General features: G+C 43.1%; 1 protein-coding gene across 1 annotated transcript in view; it reads left to right on the top strand.

Moving 5' to 3' along the window:
- Positions 1-2,095: 2,095 nt before the first annotated feature.
- LOC138953227 (uncharacterized) overlaps positions 2,096-16,859 on the top strand; it is a 164,017-nt gene continuing 149,253 nt past the window's right edge. Inside the window, exon 1 of the mRNA XM_070325026.1 lies at positions 2,096-3,523. Coding sequence (XP_070181127.1) covers positions 2,160-3,523 — 1,364 coding nt within the window. The 5' untranslated portion in view covers positions 2,096-2,159. The remainder of the gene's footprint in view (positions 3,524-16,859) is intronic.

Here is a 16,859-nt window from a genome sequence, read left to right as displayed (position 1 = left end):
CCGCATATTGTAGAACTTGATTGTTTAGTTCTTATGCCGTGGAGTATGTTAACTTGTGCAAGCCATGCGTCTGTTTATGGATATTGATAGGTCTGCTAATGTGTCTGTTAGCTGTTTATATTTTTGTTTCTGGTAGTGACGACCTGTGTTACAGGTAAAGTTACCTAAACCGCGCAGCACTGATGTGCGTAGGTTCATTCAATTAACGACTTTAACGAAACGTGTGCGCAGTATACGCAGAGTCTATTTAATCGCTCACAGAGAGTATCGCCAAACTTCACGTGTTCTTTATTCAATAATTGATGATCAATAGCGAAGCTCCACGAATCACAGCTTCTGAAATGATTCACAGTATTTATTAGTCATTTGGGATGAAGACTCGTTTATAGTTCATCAGCTTTTTCGGCGGTTATAAAGACTTATCAGTGAAGTGTTGACTATGTACGTGATTGGTCTGTGAGTCATCTACGTGCTCAGCCACTTGCTCAGCCGTTTGTGTGTGTGTGTGTGGTGTTAAACTGCTCTCAGTGTTCAGATCATCGCTGGGTCGATAATCAATTTTCTCGATGTGCTCTATCATTCTCTTAGCGCACTGTGATGTTTAAATAACTTGGATCAAAATAATAATAGTGAACGGTTATCACGCGCGTACCACAGAGTTCCGTGCTCTCCGCGGCGCAGTGCATGTTAATCAGTCAATTGGGTGCTCTCCCCTCGTCGGTTACACGTCTATATATCGTTCTGATACTAATCATTCATGAAATGCAGATTGCTGTCTGTGGTTTGCATCATCAGAACTCTAAGTCGGTAGTTTTCTCTGTGTTGTTCTCACCCAAACGCTGGGGCCATTGCTTGCTTTGTATTGTCTGCCTGTCAGTCACCATTCGCGGCATCTCTGACACTGCCTGACTGTGAACAGACCGCACTCATTAGTATTCTACTAGTTCTGTTCTAGTTGACGACAGTTATGGTTATTCTTAGAATTGTCAATTACTTTTCGAAATGATTATTTATTAATCACACCAAACTCATCGGTCACATTTTTCTGTTATTTTTATTTTTCCTTTTTTTTAAATTTTTTTTTATTTACACAGAGAAATACATTACTACTGACCGAGACAGAACGGAGGACAGCCGTGAAAGCCGACAGCGTCACTGTAATCGCACGTGACAATCGTGACGCTGGTGAGAGAGGCTTGACAGTAGCAGCGTCACCCCGTCACGTCACGTGGGAGCTGAGTTGTGGGAGGATAGTCCACGCTGGACACGAGGCATAAGGGGGTGTATGTAGACAGCGGCCAATAAAACTGGTGCCACAGCCCAAACCGATCGGGTTTTCTCGCACTGAGACACAGAGAGACAGACGGGGAACTACGGAGGGTGGCGGGATTTAGGCTTGATTGATTTGTATAGGATCCTCGGAGTTTTTGCTTGAAGCGATGTTATTCCTTGTTGACGATTTTGTGAGTGAAAAGTGCTTTGATAGAAAACGTTGAAAGTAGTGCTGGAAATAACAAATATCTAACACAGGTGGAAAACAACTCCTGAAGAAAAAGATCCAACCTCAAACAGGTGCAGGGAGAGACGAAAATCTGCGAAGGAGTTACATTTAGCAGCTCCGTAAACAAGTGCAAGAAAGGAAATATGCTGACAGTGCCAGATTGAAGTGCTCTGGGAAATTTAAAAAAAACAAAAAACAAGTTCAACGCTTGAAAAAAGCACAAACAGATGTTGCGCAACAGTATACAAGTACTCTTCGTGTTTTTCAATGATACCAGTCCGTGACTAATGAGGTCAGAATAACAAAAACAAGTTGTAGCGCTGCTGGACTATTGCAAGAAAAGAAAGTGACGTTTTCTTGCCTTGCTTTACAAGTTAAAGACAGCAGTAAAAGGGACGGCGAAGGAAAGGACAGCGACAGTAGGAGGGGTGCTCAGGACACAAAGACAGAAAGAAAAATTCGAGGAGACAGCGAGTGACAGAGGCCAGCCAGCACAGCACTGTCACGGTGCGCGGAGGAGTACAGAGTAGAGGAAGGAGGAGGAGGAGGAGGAGGACAAGGAGCAGGCCTGTTTGGGGAGGAGGAGGGAGGGAGGGACGGCCGGCGGCGCGGCGGGGGGACGGGGGACACAGCCCGTGCCCTGGCGGCGGCCACTTGGATGCTGGAGAAGGGATGTGAGGGCAGACAGGTGGGCGAGGGACGAGGACCAGCCCGGGCCGGGGGATCTCCGCAGCCACAAGATGCTCCTGCCTGGACCATGGGTCTGCCCGCGCTCCAGCTCCACCGCCTAGTGCTCCTGCTGGCCCTGCTGGCCCTTCACGCCCCATGCACCCGGGCCAGGGCCAGGGCCCCACCCCACAACCACCACCACCCCGCCCTCGTCCGCCACCCAGCCTTGCTGCTACACCCGGCGTACGGGCCTCCGCCCTCCTTAGCCCCTCCGCCACCCTTTTTGAGGTGGCCCGGGGCGAGGTCATGGTGGCGAGGCTTCCCCGGACTTCCCCCTGCGCCCTTGACCTTCACAGCGCCAAGGTCAAGGTTGCCTGCTGCCACCAGCGGGTTCGGCGCGCTAAGACCGGGTGTGATGAGCCAGGTGCTGGAGGAACAGATAGACATTGGCTACACCGCTGTGGCCGGCGTGCCCATGCCCGTGCCCGCTGTGCCGGCGGTGCCCAGGCCAAGGGCAAAGATGCCCCGGAGATTCAGGAACAAGAACAGGGCCAGAAACTCAAACAGGAAGTACAGAAACTCGCGGAAATACCGCAACAGCAAAAGCAAGAACACCAAACATCGCAAACAGCCAAACAGTTACCACAGTCGCAACCAGCGTCAAAAAGAACAGCGTACAAAAGACTCCGCCGCGAGCAGGTCTACTAATAACGTGTATTATACAAACAAGGGATTCAAACCCCAGGACGTGAAAATCACCGTGACTGTACCTTCAGCCGTGGTGCAACCTCTCCTCTCCTCCTTGCCGCTGAAGGACAAGCGTGATAGTGACACGGGATTTGAACCTATTTCCCCAGAATCCTGGGTAGAAATCGTGGGCGTGGAGGTTGAATCCTCAGATCCCACCAACACAACAGTGGTGCTCACCTTACGGGACCACGACATGTTCAAAGACTTCGAAGACGAAGACGATTACGAGGAGGAGCTGGACTTTAACCAAATTCAGACAGATAAGAAGGAGAAGTACAAGAAAGAGAAACAAGAGGAGGGGCAAGAAGAGGAGGAAGAGGAGGGTTACGATAGTGATGAAAAAAGCGCAATCCTTGAAGAGCTTGTGGGTGACCTCGAAGACGTCCTCCACTCACGGTCAAAAAGGAGCAGCTACAGAAGGAAGTCTCGTGGACGGGGAAGGATGAGGTTCGGGATGAACGCAAGGATCCGCGCCCAGATGTTGGCGCACCGCCTCTCCATCTCTTACAAGCACGTGCAACCGTGCGACTACAGGGACCGTTACTACTGCATGAACGGGGGCACCTGTGTCTTCGTCGGCGCCCTGGATATCAAGACTTGCAGGTGAGTGAGCAGTTTTGGGTTTTGCTGGCTTGTTTCTTTCTTTGTTTTGTTTGTGCTTTTGTCTGTTTGTCCGTGTTGACTGTTGTGTTATATACTTTGTCTGGTTGATTTATGTGTGCGTGTAGCCAGTTCTGCTGGCGTGTTTGTTCGTGTTTGTTGCGAGTTTGCTTGTCTTTTTCGGTTGGTGTTTGTCGCGAGAGGTGCTGGTCTGTTTGTAAATATGCGTTGCAAGTTTTTTTTAGTTTTTTTTTAAGAATGGGTGACGGGTTTGGGTGGTTTGTGTGTAGGTGTGTGTGTGTGTTACGGTTTATAGGGGTTGGGTAGAGGAACTGTTAATATGTGTTAGGGGTTGGGTGGAGGGATGGGTAAAAAAGGCTTGCGGTTGTTGCTGGTGTGTTTGTCAGTATCGCATTGATATTGGATTTTGCGCGCCTGTTAGAGTGAGTTTGGGGTTTTGCAGGTCCGCTTGTTGATGTATCTTGCGGCTTTTTATGTTTGTTGTTGTGTTGTTATTTTTCTTTCATTAATTAAACTAGCATGTTTTGTCTTTTTACATTTGCACAGGTACATACACCTTATACTAAACATTCGCATGCCAGTATAACAAATACATACCATCACAAACAGATACATTTGTATTGGCTATGATTTTGTTTGTGGGTGTGCTTTGGGGGAGTTGGAGAGTTTGTTTGATACAGTGTTGCAAGAATTACTGGTACATGGTAGGTTCAAAAGTAGATTTTGCGGGTGTTTTGTTAACAAATTATGTGCTGCGAGATTTGCAAGTCTTGTGCGTTGCGGGGTTTGCTTGTCTATGTGTTAAATGTGTGTTGCGGATTTTGATGGCATTTCGACAGTGTACCTGTTTTAGTGTGCTGTGGTGTTTTTTTTAATGGTTTACCTGCGCCGGTGTATGTTAGCATGCGTTGGGGGGGGGGGGGGGGGAGGGGGAGGGGGTGTGGTAGCGGCACTCACTGTTTGTGTGCGTAACGAGAATTTGTAGTTCTCTTAGCTTGTGGGTGTGGCAGGTTTTGTTGGTCTGTTTGTTCATGCGGTGATTCAGTGTCTGTTAAATGTGTGTTGCAGATTTTGATGTCTGTTTTGAAGTGTGTGTGTGTGTGGTTGATTTTGGTTGTCTGTGAGTGTGTGTTATGAGGTTTTGCTGTTGTGTTTGCATGTTGGTGCCCGTGTATTGAGGTTTTCTTGGGTTGGGGAAAGCGATTGTTAGTTTTTGTTAGGATTTGTATGGGAGCGAAAACTAGACAAGGGGTTATGAGCGCATACGGTAGAATGAAAGGGCTTATTTATTCATTTCTGTTTCTGTTTTATTTTATTTCTGTTTCTGTCTAACTTTATAGTCTGTAGCTCTGTGGGTATTTTTGTCTTTCTGTCTTTCTTTTTTTTTGGTGCAAAGTATCTAAATCAAAAGTTTTTTTGATTTTTCATTTTTCACTTGATGCATTTGGCATGTGAGGTATATACTTTTTTCTCCCTACAGGTTGATGATTACCTTGGAAAAGGTCCTCTGGATTATTTTTCCAAGCCTAAATAGGCTACATCAACACACACTTTTGACGGGCGTAGTGGCGTGATGGTAAGACGTCGGCCTCCTAATCGGGAGGTCGTGAGTTCGAATCCCGGTCGCTGCCGCCTGGTGGGTTAAGAGTGGAGATTTTTCCGATTTACCAGGTCAACGTATGTGCACACCTGCTAGTGACTTAACCCCTTTCGTGTGTACACGCAAGCACAAGACCAAGTGCGCACGGAAAAGATCCTGTAATCCATGTCAGAGATCGGTGGGTTATAGAAACACGAAAATACCCAGCATGCCTCCCCGGAAATCGGCGTATGCTGCCTACACGTAAAAATCCACTCGTGCTGAAAACATTAGTGAACGTGGGAGTCTAAGCCCATAAACGAAGAAGAAAAAGAAGAAGAACACAAACATTTAACTTACCAACACTCATTAGTCTGATCTGTTCATTTTCGTTGTCTGAAAAGACGGGACAACATGTGTACAGATATAGAACTATAGAGCGTTTACCTTTATCTCTAAATAGTTTATGTTCTCGTTTACAGAAATAACGCAAACACGGAAGGCATATTTATATCTAAATTCCTTCACAGGCGTGTTGAATAAAAACAAGCGTTGATGAAGATAAAATGCGCATTACGAAACCCAAGTTGGTTTTATGTTTGATGGTGCCTAACAATTTTGATGTTGATTCTGCCACTATTTATAATTTTCCATCGCGAACATGAAGTGCGTTTGTATATATATATATATATTTACAATGATTCCAACGCATGTTTGCTTTTGGTTTCGATCAGAAATCATTTTGAAATGCGGGTTTTTGGGGGGGGCCTAGATTTTTGTTTATCTTTATATTTCGTTCTTATTTTGTCTTCTTTTTCCTCTGTACTGAAATATTTTGTTTCCTTTGATTTTCTGTTTTTGAACAGTTTTTCACAAAGCTTTTCTTTTTGTGTCTTTGGTTGTCCCGAGGCCAACTTCGGGTTATTCGGATAAGGTGCACGTGCGCGGTCGTTTGATTTGAGCGTTGTGTGTGTGTGTGTGTGTGTGTGTGTGTGTCTGTGTCTGTGTGCGCCACGGTGCGTTTAAGCTTGCGTGCGGGCGTGAGTGAGTGTGTTTGTAATGACTTGTTCAGGAAATGTGTTGCGTTTCTTGCATCTACACTCCTTATCGTATAGTGCTGGGCTTTGTTTCACTGTTTCCACTTCTGACATTCTTTTGGAGAGAAGAAAAGAAATTAAACCAAACTCTTTTTTGAACAATTGGCTTTATGATATATGTTTTTGTCCATGAAATTTGTACTTTCGATCATATCAGCGAACAATTGCATTTTTTTTACAGCACTTTTTCCTTGAAAGAAACCTTCCTTGCCTGCTCAATATGAATACTTGTTTTAGTTGGCCCATTGTGTCGATAGACGGTAATTGTTACCAAAAAATCGTTGCGTTACAGCACTTTATAAGGCTTCTGTCAATATATGACGTATTGATGATTCTATTACACTTTGGAAAATGTCACTGCGCGGTTTCCTACTTTTAATGCATTCGAACGACTTCCTTTTCCTGGGATATTCTTGCCAACCATGAAACCTGGTATCATCAATCCATGAAAACATAACGCTTAAATGACAAAATCGATGAATACTTGCCGTCCTGGTCCCCCCCCCCCCCACTAACGTTTCAATATTATAAATCAATGAATACTCACCCTCACCCCCCCCCCCCCCCCTAATATGTACTGAAAATGGTTTTACCAACTGACGAATCTGACGTCATAAACGCAGGTTTCAAAAATACAAATCCATGAATACGTCATAAACCTCAAGTTTCTATAATACAAATCCATGAATACGTCATAAACCTCAACTTTCTATAATACAAATCCTTCTCTTCCTCCTCTCCCTGCCAGTGCCTCCTGGTTCTAATGTAACAGCTGACGAATCTGATATATATATTTATTACCAATTCAGTGCCCCATATGGCTTTTTGACCAATCAGGACGGATTCTAGGTGACCTGTTAAATGTTATAACGTGCAGACAGGGACCCTTTTTGTTTATCAAGCTAAAAATTGACAAAACAAAGTAAAAATTTAAATCAACAAGATCAGCGTGATTTATTCTACAGAATGACACTTCAAATGCTGTCAGATAATACTCTCTTCATCAAAAAAAAAAATACCGATAAGCGAGTTTTGTCGGTGGGTGCTTTACGAAACAGCAAGGTACCGCCCATCCTCTGAGTGTGAAATGCCGACCCGCTCACTTGAAATCTAAATTACCTAAGTTCGAAAAATCAAGTGAAATTGCGTCACTCGCGTTACGTCAAATGTATCTTTACGTCATTTCCCATCCGTCTTGAGTCGTTTCGAAATCTGTCGCTCTCCATTCAACAAGAAAAAGTGAAGCAACCGAAACGCATGTTGAACATGGTTTATCTTGTGAGATTGTTGTGTGTCAAACGCATTTGATCTGTGAATATTTATCACGTCAGGAGTATTACTCTGATTGGCTGACCCAGGTCACGAGAATTCTTTGACTGACAGGCATAATCAGGTAGGAGCGCTCAAGTTCCCATTGCGGCTGTTCTGTCTAATTCGCGGGGTCGCTTCGAAATTTGTTTTGGTCGAATTAAACGGTAATAAAACCGTTATTTCTAATATACAGACTGTTAGCAAATGATAACAGTCATGTCTCACAAACGATATCAGCATTCGCCTAAAAGGCTCATGCTTGATATATTTTTTCTCGACATGCCTATTATCATTTGCTAACAGTCAGCATATTAGAAATAACTCATAATATGTCACACGCTTTCCTTCTTTGCCACTACTAAAGCAAACGTGTGCAAGATTGTATGTTACACGCTTTGGAGCATGTGCAAGAACGGATTCAAACTCGAACTCGTCCCTCCAAAAGCCCCAAAATGCACACACGACTTTTATTTCTCCTGCTGTTATCGTTTCTTCTCTTTACAAATTCTTCAACGCTCAGAATACTGAAAACGGCATCCCAGACGACAGTACTGTTTCCATACGCGAATATAGCTGCCCTTGGAAAGTGGCTCGCTCAGGAGGCCTGTTAGTCTGACACTATAAGGACAGAGTTCTGAACATAGATGACAAAGATTCCGGAATGAACAAACATTTCGCGGATGCAGACACAGAAAGACGTCATGAAGAATGCGATGCTTCAAAAGATACAGACTGTGACGATGACTGTGACGTCATTTACATATACCGAGACGTCATTCACAGTTGTTCGGTCACTTCCGTCAAAAAGTAGATCTCTCCACAATGGCTGCTCCTGTGTTTAGGTTTGTCAAGCTTGAGTACACAAAACGTGTTTGTTCTCTCCTCTGTTGAAGCTGTGAGACATAAATGCTATTCCGACTTGGTCGTGTGACAGAGTTTTCTTCCACACTCGATTAGCTGATGTCTAACTCAGCCTGACGGCTTTGTTAGACAATTTAATCAACGTAATCTCGTGAGGAAGAAAACGTCTGTCACACGACCAAGTCGGAATAGCAGGTAATATATCATAAACCCATTAAAAGATTACATTGCATTAATTCAAATCGATGAATACTACCTCACACATCAGTAAACACGGAAGTCTGCCCGGTCGTTGCATTGTGAATTCCAGTCGGCAAAAAACACACCATGTTATTCCTCTTCTTCCGGATCCGACACTAGAGAGGTTAAAATGCGTGGCGATGAACTATGCCTTTTGTTGAAATCTCTCTACGCAGTTTGTTGTTGCGCTTTGTTTTCACTGTGCAGGTTAAAATTCGTTGCTGTTCGGCAGGAAATACAGAGAAAAAGGAGCTGCCTATACATTACCAACCCCATGCAGCTTCTGTCTCCGTCTGCATTTAAGCTTAAAGTAAATAACAGTGACACCAAGACCATTTTGTTACATGCTGCGAAAAACATATTTAGATTTTGATTATTTATTTATTTATGTATTTACTTATTCATTTATACACGTATATATATATATATGTTTGCTGGGTGGCCGAGTGGTAACGCACTTACGCTCGGAAGCGAGAGGTTGCGAGTTCGACCCTGGGTCAGGGCGTTAGCAATTTTCTCCCCCCTTTCCTAACCTAGGTGGTGGGTTCAAGTGCTAGTCTTTCGGATGAGACGAATAACCGAGGTCCCTTCGTGTACACTACATTGGGGTGTGCACGTTAAAGATCCCACGATTGACAAAAGGGTCTTTCCTGGCAAAATTGTATAGGCATAGATAAAAATGTCCACCAAAATACCCGTGTGACTTGGAATAATAGGCCGTGCAAAGTAGGATATGCGCCGAAATGGCTGAGATCTGATCGAAAACGTATCCAAAGAACGTCACATCCTGGAGGTAATGATAACTTTCAAATAATTACGGAGGCGATAATCACACAAGCGCACAAAAAGAGGAACAAGCAGAAACCAAATGAGCAAAGGTATATGAGGGGGTGGGGGCATAATTATTCTGATTACATCGCTCAACGGCAATTGCCAATTATCTCTCTGACCGGACGCGAAAGTCCTACGCGAATCTATCAAAACAAGTTATCTCCCATATGTTGTTTGTGAGCCGTGTTCGCGAGACGAAAATAATTGCAGATTGGCCGACTTTGACAGTGATCTCCGTTCTGTTCTTCACAGTTATAATAAAGACATCGTTCTAAGGTCAAAACAAGTCGAAAATTTGGGACTCCTGCCGGAAGGAGACCGTAATAATTATATGGTTGCATCACTACAGACAAAAATTGTCTGCTTCAGCGAACGCCGAAACCAAACGGTTGATTATCACGTGACACTTTTGCCATATTTAGAGTTGTTTGCACAGCAAATACAGCCGCGAAAAAATAGCTCCCTTGAAACTGTCTTACAAATCAATTCCTTTGTAATTTAAAAATTACACAACACCATGAAAAATCATTATCGACGATCGCGAATCTGCTTATATCAATAATACACTACAAAAAGCTCTAAATATGTAAAAAAAAAAAAAAAAAAAAATCAGTTTTCTGTCAGGGAGAGAATGAGCGGAACTCATTTTGACCTGAGGTCAGGATGGGGGTGGGGGATGATAGGGTGATGGTGGGGCGTCTTTTTGACTGAACACAATTGGTTGTTGCACTGAATTCCGCGAATGTGGCAAGCGTTGTCGACAGTGACCTTCTAAAAATAGAAACGGGAATATGGATTGACGCCACACGAAGGAATGGAGATAAACGCTGAAAACACTGGAGAAGATAAGGAAGAGTTACTGGGAATGGATCCAGAGAAAAACCAAAATCGGTTCAGCGCTGCGCGCTGAGAGCACGTGTTGAAATATCTCATCGAGCAGGTTGTGTCCGGGATCTACCTGAATATGCCCACCAAATTTGAAACAGATCCATCGAGAACCTGGGGCGTGCATCGTGGACACACACACACACACACACACACAGCAACACTTTTCTTCGTCATCAAAATTCATGTCCAGAGTCGGCTCGGTTCCCCCCTTGTTGGTCCGTTACATGCATACCCACCTACGCCCCCATCCCCCTCCGCATCTACAACACCGCCTCTCCCCCTCCGCCCTACTTTGTTTTTTCCCCAAAAGATTAAGGGACATGTAGGTCAGAAGGCAAGAACAGGTCGCGAAATGCCAGAGCGCACGCCGTGACGTCAGTCGCTCTGGCGTCTCGGTATCACTGACTCTCGGCCCGGGCCCAAAACAACCCGTTCGAGACAATGAGGCTCATTAAAATGTCACTGTCTTTATTATTACAATTATCGATTCCAGGCCAGGATACGCCGGCAAAGAAGAAAAACCGTGACGTCGTTTGAAGCAAAAGAGAGGAAAAAAATCGTCGTATGCATCTCGTGCGATACGAGGTGTCCATTACATTTGAAAGTTTAACGATATGTTATGCGCGAGTATTTTTAAGTTCCACCTATCATCTTACCCGACCTGCTCATAAAATGCTAAACTTTGTGAGGGGGTGGGTGATGGTTAATGATGGTTTATGTTATCAACCCGTTGTTCCAAGATAATAATTAAGCTTGAAAATCCAGATTGTTGTTGTTGTCAATGCGATGAACTGTCATAGTAGATGCAAGGAATAGCCCAAAAGAATCACAAAACTACAGCACACAGAATTGTTGTATGGTGAACAATTTAAAAGAGAAAGATTTTAGTTTTCTCTAATTTTTTTTATAGATTTTTTTTCATATTTGCCTTTACTAATTGTCTCCCAGGTACGGATATATCAGTACCCACCCATATGGCTCTATCTGACCAGGTACGGATATATCCGCTCAGACTGTTAGCTTCAGTCGCTTCCTGTAACGTCCATCTAACGCCTGCATTCCAGCGTGTTGATACACAGTTACTACACAGTTACTACAATTCTGAGTGACCTGCTGCAGCACAGCTGGTCTCGGCTAAAAAGAACTTGGTCAGCATAGGTGGGGTAGAAAGTGTTAGGTTGTTTGTGTCAATGCGTTTGCATTTTCGGTTTCTTTTCTTGTTTGTTTAGATAGTCTACACATCACCGTTATCCTCTTTTTGTTATTTTACTATTCAAGCACGTGAATTATGTTTGGACAGTTCTGTCTCTATCTCTGTCTTTGTCTGTCTCTGTCTGTCTGTCTCTGTCTGTCTGTCTCTGTCTTTGATGATATTTATTTATTTTCTCTCTATTTCTCTATGAGAAATGAACGTTACTCTGTTGAATTTTGCGATCTGTTTCGTTAGCATGCTGTGCACATCACAATGAAGTCACAAGCACATGCATAAAAGGATCCATCACCAAAACAAATGTTAATGAATTCCTGTCTTGTACTCTCTCTGTGCCTGTCTCTCTGTCTCACCCCAATCTCTTTCTCTTTCTGTGCCCCCCCCCCCCCCCCTCTTAAACTGGCTTCTGGCCAATCGATTCGCTGCAAAGGAAACGGATAACTAGCTTATGATGCTTTTATCATGCAACACACGTAATTTATCAACTAGTTTGTAGAGCTTTTTGTTTGATCCCAGAACTGAATATATATGCAAAACAGCATCAGACGTCAATGCTCCCGATATTCAAGTATCGTATTTTACTTTATGTATCGTGTATCTTTAAGCATATATAGATTGTCTTGATTCATGTTAGAAGTTTGTACTTTTTTACGACTCTTTGAGGTTAGATTTATATTAAATACCAACTCGTTTTTACAAAATAATGTGTAATCTGAGAAAAATTAAATAAATTATCGTGTTTAATGAGATTTTTGTGTTGTTATAATTAGACAAACATGACACCCGACTACCAGGAAGCACAAGTGACATGGCTGTCATCGTTTATGTATCACATATACATTGAATCTGTGATTGCCAACGTTTAGTTCCACTGTTTGTGCTTTTGCTCAGTACAAACTTCAAAGTATTTGTGATAACGATGTAGGATATGCCCGCATGCCATAGTGTTCCTCCCCTAGTTGTCAAGTTACTTTCCACGAACTCATAATGTTTTCTTCAGTAAGTTTGTGCAAAATGCTCAAGTGCCATAGTGTATCCCCCCTAGTTGTGCAATTGCACAATTGTACGAACTCTCACTGTGTTTTCGTCAATAAATGTGTGCGAAAGGCTAATGTGCCACAGTGTAGCTCTCCTTTTTATATTTAGTCAAGTTTTGACTAAATATTTTAACATCGAGGGGGAATCGAAACGAGGGTCGTGGTGTATGTGCGTGTGTCTGTGTGTCTGTGTGTCTGTGTGTGTGTGTGTGTGTGTGTGTAGAGCGATTCAGACTAAACTACTGGACCGATCTTTATGAAATTTGACATGAGAGTTCCTGGGTATGAAATCCCCGAACGTTTTTTTCATTTTTTTGATAAATGTCTTTGATGACGTCATATCCGGCTTTTCGTGAAAGTTGAGGCGGCACTGTCACGCCCTCATTTTTCAACTAAATTGGTTGAAATTTTGGTCAAGTAATCTTCGACGAAGCCCGGACTTCGGTATTGCATTTCAGCTTGGTGGCTTAAAAATTAATTAATGACTTTGGTCATTAAAAATCGGAAAATTGTAAAAAAAAAAAATAAAGATTTATAAATTGATCCAAATTTACGTTTATCTTATTCTCCATCATTTGCTGATTCCAAAAACATATAAATATGTTATATTCGGATTAAAAACAAGCTCTGAAAATTAAATATATAAAAATTATTATCAATTTTTTTTTTTCGAAATCAATTTAAAAACACTTTCATCTTATTCCTTGTTGGTTCCTGATTCCAAAAACATATAGATATAATATGTTTGGATTAAAAACACGCTCAGAAAGTTAAAACGAAGAGAGGTACAGAAAAGCGTGCTATCCTTCTCAGCGCAACGAATACCCCGCTCTTCTTGTCAATTCCACGGGCACTGCCTTTGCCACGGGCGGTGGAGTGACGATGCTACGAGTATACGGTCTTGCTGCGTTGCGTTGCGTTCAGTTTCATTCTGTGAGTTCGACAGCTACTTGACTAAATATTGTATTTTCGCTTTACGCGACTTGTTTTGCTTATGCTTAGTAAAAACTTGTCACTGTTTTCTTAATGTGTGTGTGCGAATGACTCATACCAGGGCAAAATACACAAAGTAGTTGTCTGTCGTGAGTCGCATTGTCAGTCGCTTGCCACGAGTGAGATATAGGCGGAAAACAAACTTTGTCGCAAAATCTGCTGATACACTTAGAACAAGATGTTCACACCATGTGCAGTCACTTGCCGCGAGTGAAATAAGGGCGGAAAGGAGTTTGAGTTTGTTTGAGTCAAACTCCTTATCGCAATTTGTCGCAGTGTCCGTTATCGCCGTTTGGCGCAAAATATGCTGACAGAATTTGTCGCAAAATTGTTCTGCTGTGTCGCAAAGTGCGTCAAGAGCAAAGCTTTGCATACAGCTCAACCCACCCTCTTGCCTCTTGCCTCTACTTATACAAGCCCAAGTAGAACATGCAGAGGGTTTTGTCCCGAACACAATTGTTTATCCTTCACTTAATTGCTACATGCCGCAGCATGTTCTGCTGTCCGGAATACAATGTGTCAAATAGCTGTAGGATTATTTCGGTTTTTCCTTTATTTCAAAGCACTGATCATGGGCACCCAACACTTATAAGACAAACCGGGACAGTATTTACTACATATCGTGGTTTGTCATAAAAATCCGCTAGCTAAGTCGCAACAAAAAACAACAACAACAAAAACCACGAATCATTTTGGTTTCCTTTATTTCAAAGCACTAATCATGGGCATCCAACAGTTAGAAGACGAACTGGTGTAACACAAAAAAATTACTCCACGAAAACTTGACTCTGGAGTAAAACTTTCGAAAAATCCGTTTGCTGAGGCGCAACACATGCGATAATGCGATAAGTGCTGAGCTCTGCCTTGATCTTAGGCTGACGCATTCCAGAAGCGTGCACTCACAGACGTATACCATGTGAGTTAAAAACTCCACTCACAAACTTACGATGTGCGTAAAGATTCCACCCACCGACTTACGATGTGCGTAAAGATTCCACCCACCGACTTACGATGTGCGTAAAGATTCCACCCACCGACTTACGATGTGCGCAAAGATTCCACCCACCGACTTACGATGTGCGTAAAGATTCCACCCACCGACTTACGCTGCATCGGGGGGAGAAGGGGGAGACGTGGACCCAACACTCTGCCTAAAAATTCCGCCCGCAGATTTTCGGTGTCTTAAAACACCGCGAGGATGTAGAGGACCAAAACCCCCAACCCCTGCGTTAAAGATTAAGGTCAGTGGCTTTAGACAGTGGCCAGTGGACGTGGCCTTTTCTTGCGCCCAAGCGGCAAGCCTCCCTTGATCCTATTGTCCCGACCACAGTCTCCCTTACCCTCGGACGCTGCTTCTGATTTCGCCCAGCATAACACAACTTGACTAGACTAATAACAAGAAAGGGTCGCTTCGTACGTGCACGGAACTATTAAAGAGACAATCCGTCCCGTGTACACCATCTTCTTTACTACCACCACACCTCTGTCCGGGCTTTCACATGAGATAAAAAGCATCCTGTTGTGTATACTTGCCAAACATATCTATTATAAATGTTGATGGATGAATGATGATAAATTGTAGACGGATGCATGCTATTGATTAAAAGCCCCACAATGATGTGCTTGGCACAAAAAAAAAAGAAAAAAAAAAAAAAAAAAGCATCCTTCCACTTCGACGCATACCATCTTCTAGCCTGTCTGCTTTCTGCAAAAATGTGGTTGCTTTTGAAGATTTTGTTTTCATATTGGCTTACATATTTCATTTTGGGTCACAGATTGCAGGTGTTTTGTTGTCCGTTATGAAATATGTCCAAAAAAAGCCCAAAAACAAAAACAAAAAAAACAACCCAAAAACCAACCCCGACCCTATTTGGAAAACAGCCAGGCTGTACACGTTTGGCGCGTGCCTCAGTGAAAGTATGCTCTTATCCAAAGTTAAAGTCTGGCCAGATATGAGGTGGCTTGACAAGAAGGTTACCATGGCAAGGGAGGTAACTTTAAGGAACTTTCCTTTTGGGGAGGCAAGAAAAGTGTGCATCTGACGCTCGATGGACTGAAGGATCGTAGAGCCACCGTTCATTAAAGCCAGATTTACCTCCCCTGTGTGGCGCCATTTTTTGAGTGACTCAGTGTTTTCTGGGCTTTCACAATTTTGGTCTTGCCGTGGCCGAAAATAACTACCCTGGGTTAGCGTGACCGTTAGTCGCTGTAAGTGCATGCTTTCTTTCTGTCCAAAAAGGTCGCGAAATTCCAGCAGATATCAGACTTATTGTGGTGAAATAATAATTGCTGTATTTTTCCTTGTGTCACCAAAATTCACAACAACAAAAGGCAAAAGTTCAAAAACATAAAATCAACTAAACCCAAAACAAAACAAAAACTGAAAAAAAAGAGAAAAAAAAGAGAGATATATATATATATCAGATAAACTACAAAACCAACAACAACAACTTGAACAAACAATCAAACAGACACAAACAAATCTAATAAATTATAACCTGGATTACAGATCCCTCAGTTGCTGCTAGATTTATTTTTTTTGCAAAAAAAATCTTGTTTAACGTCTGATTGCTGCAAAGATAAGAGCTAGGATAATTGTATATGCGCAGTGTATACTCAAACTACGCAGTTTTTTCTACGGTGAGAAAATGGGGAAAAAAAGTGGATTCCGAGTTTGTTACATGTGGTTTGCTCAACATAATTCGACGTTGAGAGATACGCACATTTGCGACGCCCATCTTATAGAACAAGACAACCGGAAACATGTCAGCTGAGATGAACTCGAGGGTGAGCTTAACAAGCATATAATATTCTCTCTTTCTCTTCACCCCCCCCCTACCCCCCCCACCCCCCACCCCGACACACACACACGCACGCATGCATGCAATCATGCAATTGCTCACACACACACACACTCTCTCTCTATTTCACACACACATACACACACACGCACGCACGCGCGCTCACACACACATACACACACACACACACACACACGCGCGCTCAAACACACACACTCACACTCACGCACGCACACATACACACACACACGCTCACACACACACACACACACACACACACATACATACACGCACACACACACGCACTGGAGTAAGTGTGCGTATGGAAACCGGCGTTTGTATGCACGTACGCAGTAACATCGGCGTCCGTTACGAAATTAATTAAACAGCCAGGTTGTATAGATTCTTCATAAAATATGTGCAAAAGTTGGCGGATGCTCGTAGCCCATATACAAGCCATGGGCATATCT

The sequence above is a fragment of the Littorina saxatilis genome, linkage group LG17, assembly GCF_037325665.1.
Source record: "Littorina saxatilis isolate snail1 linkage group LG17, US_GU_Lsax_2.0, whole genome shotgun sequence".
NCBI classification, from domain to species: domain Eukaryota; kingdom Metazoa; phylum Mollusca; class Gastropoda; order Littorinimorpha; family Littorinidae; genus Littorina; species Littorina saxatilis.
This window is presented reverse-complemented; position numbering and strand designations above follow the sequence as displayed.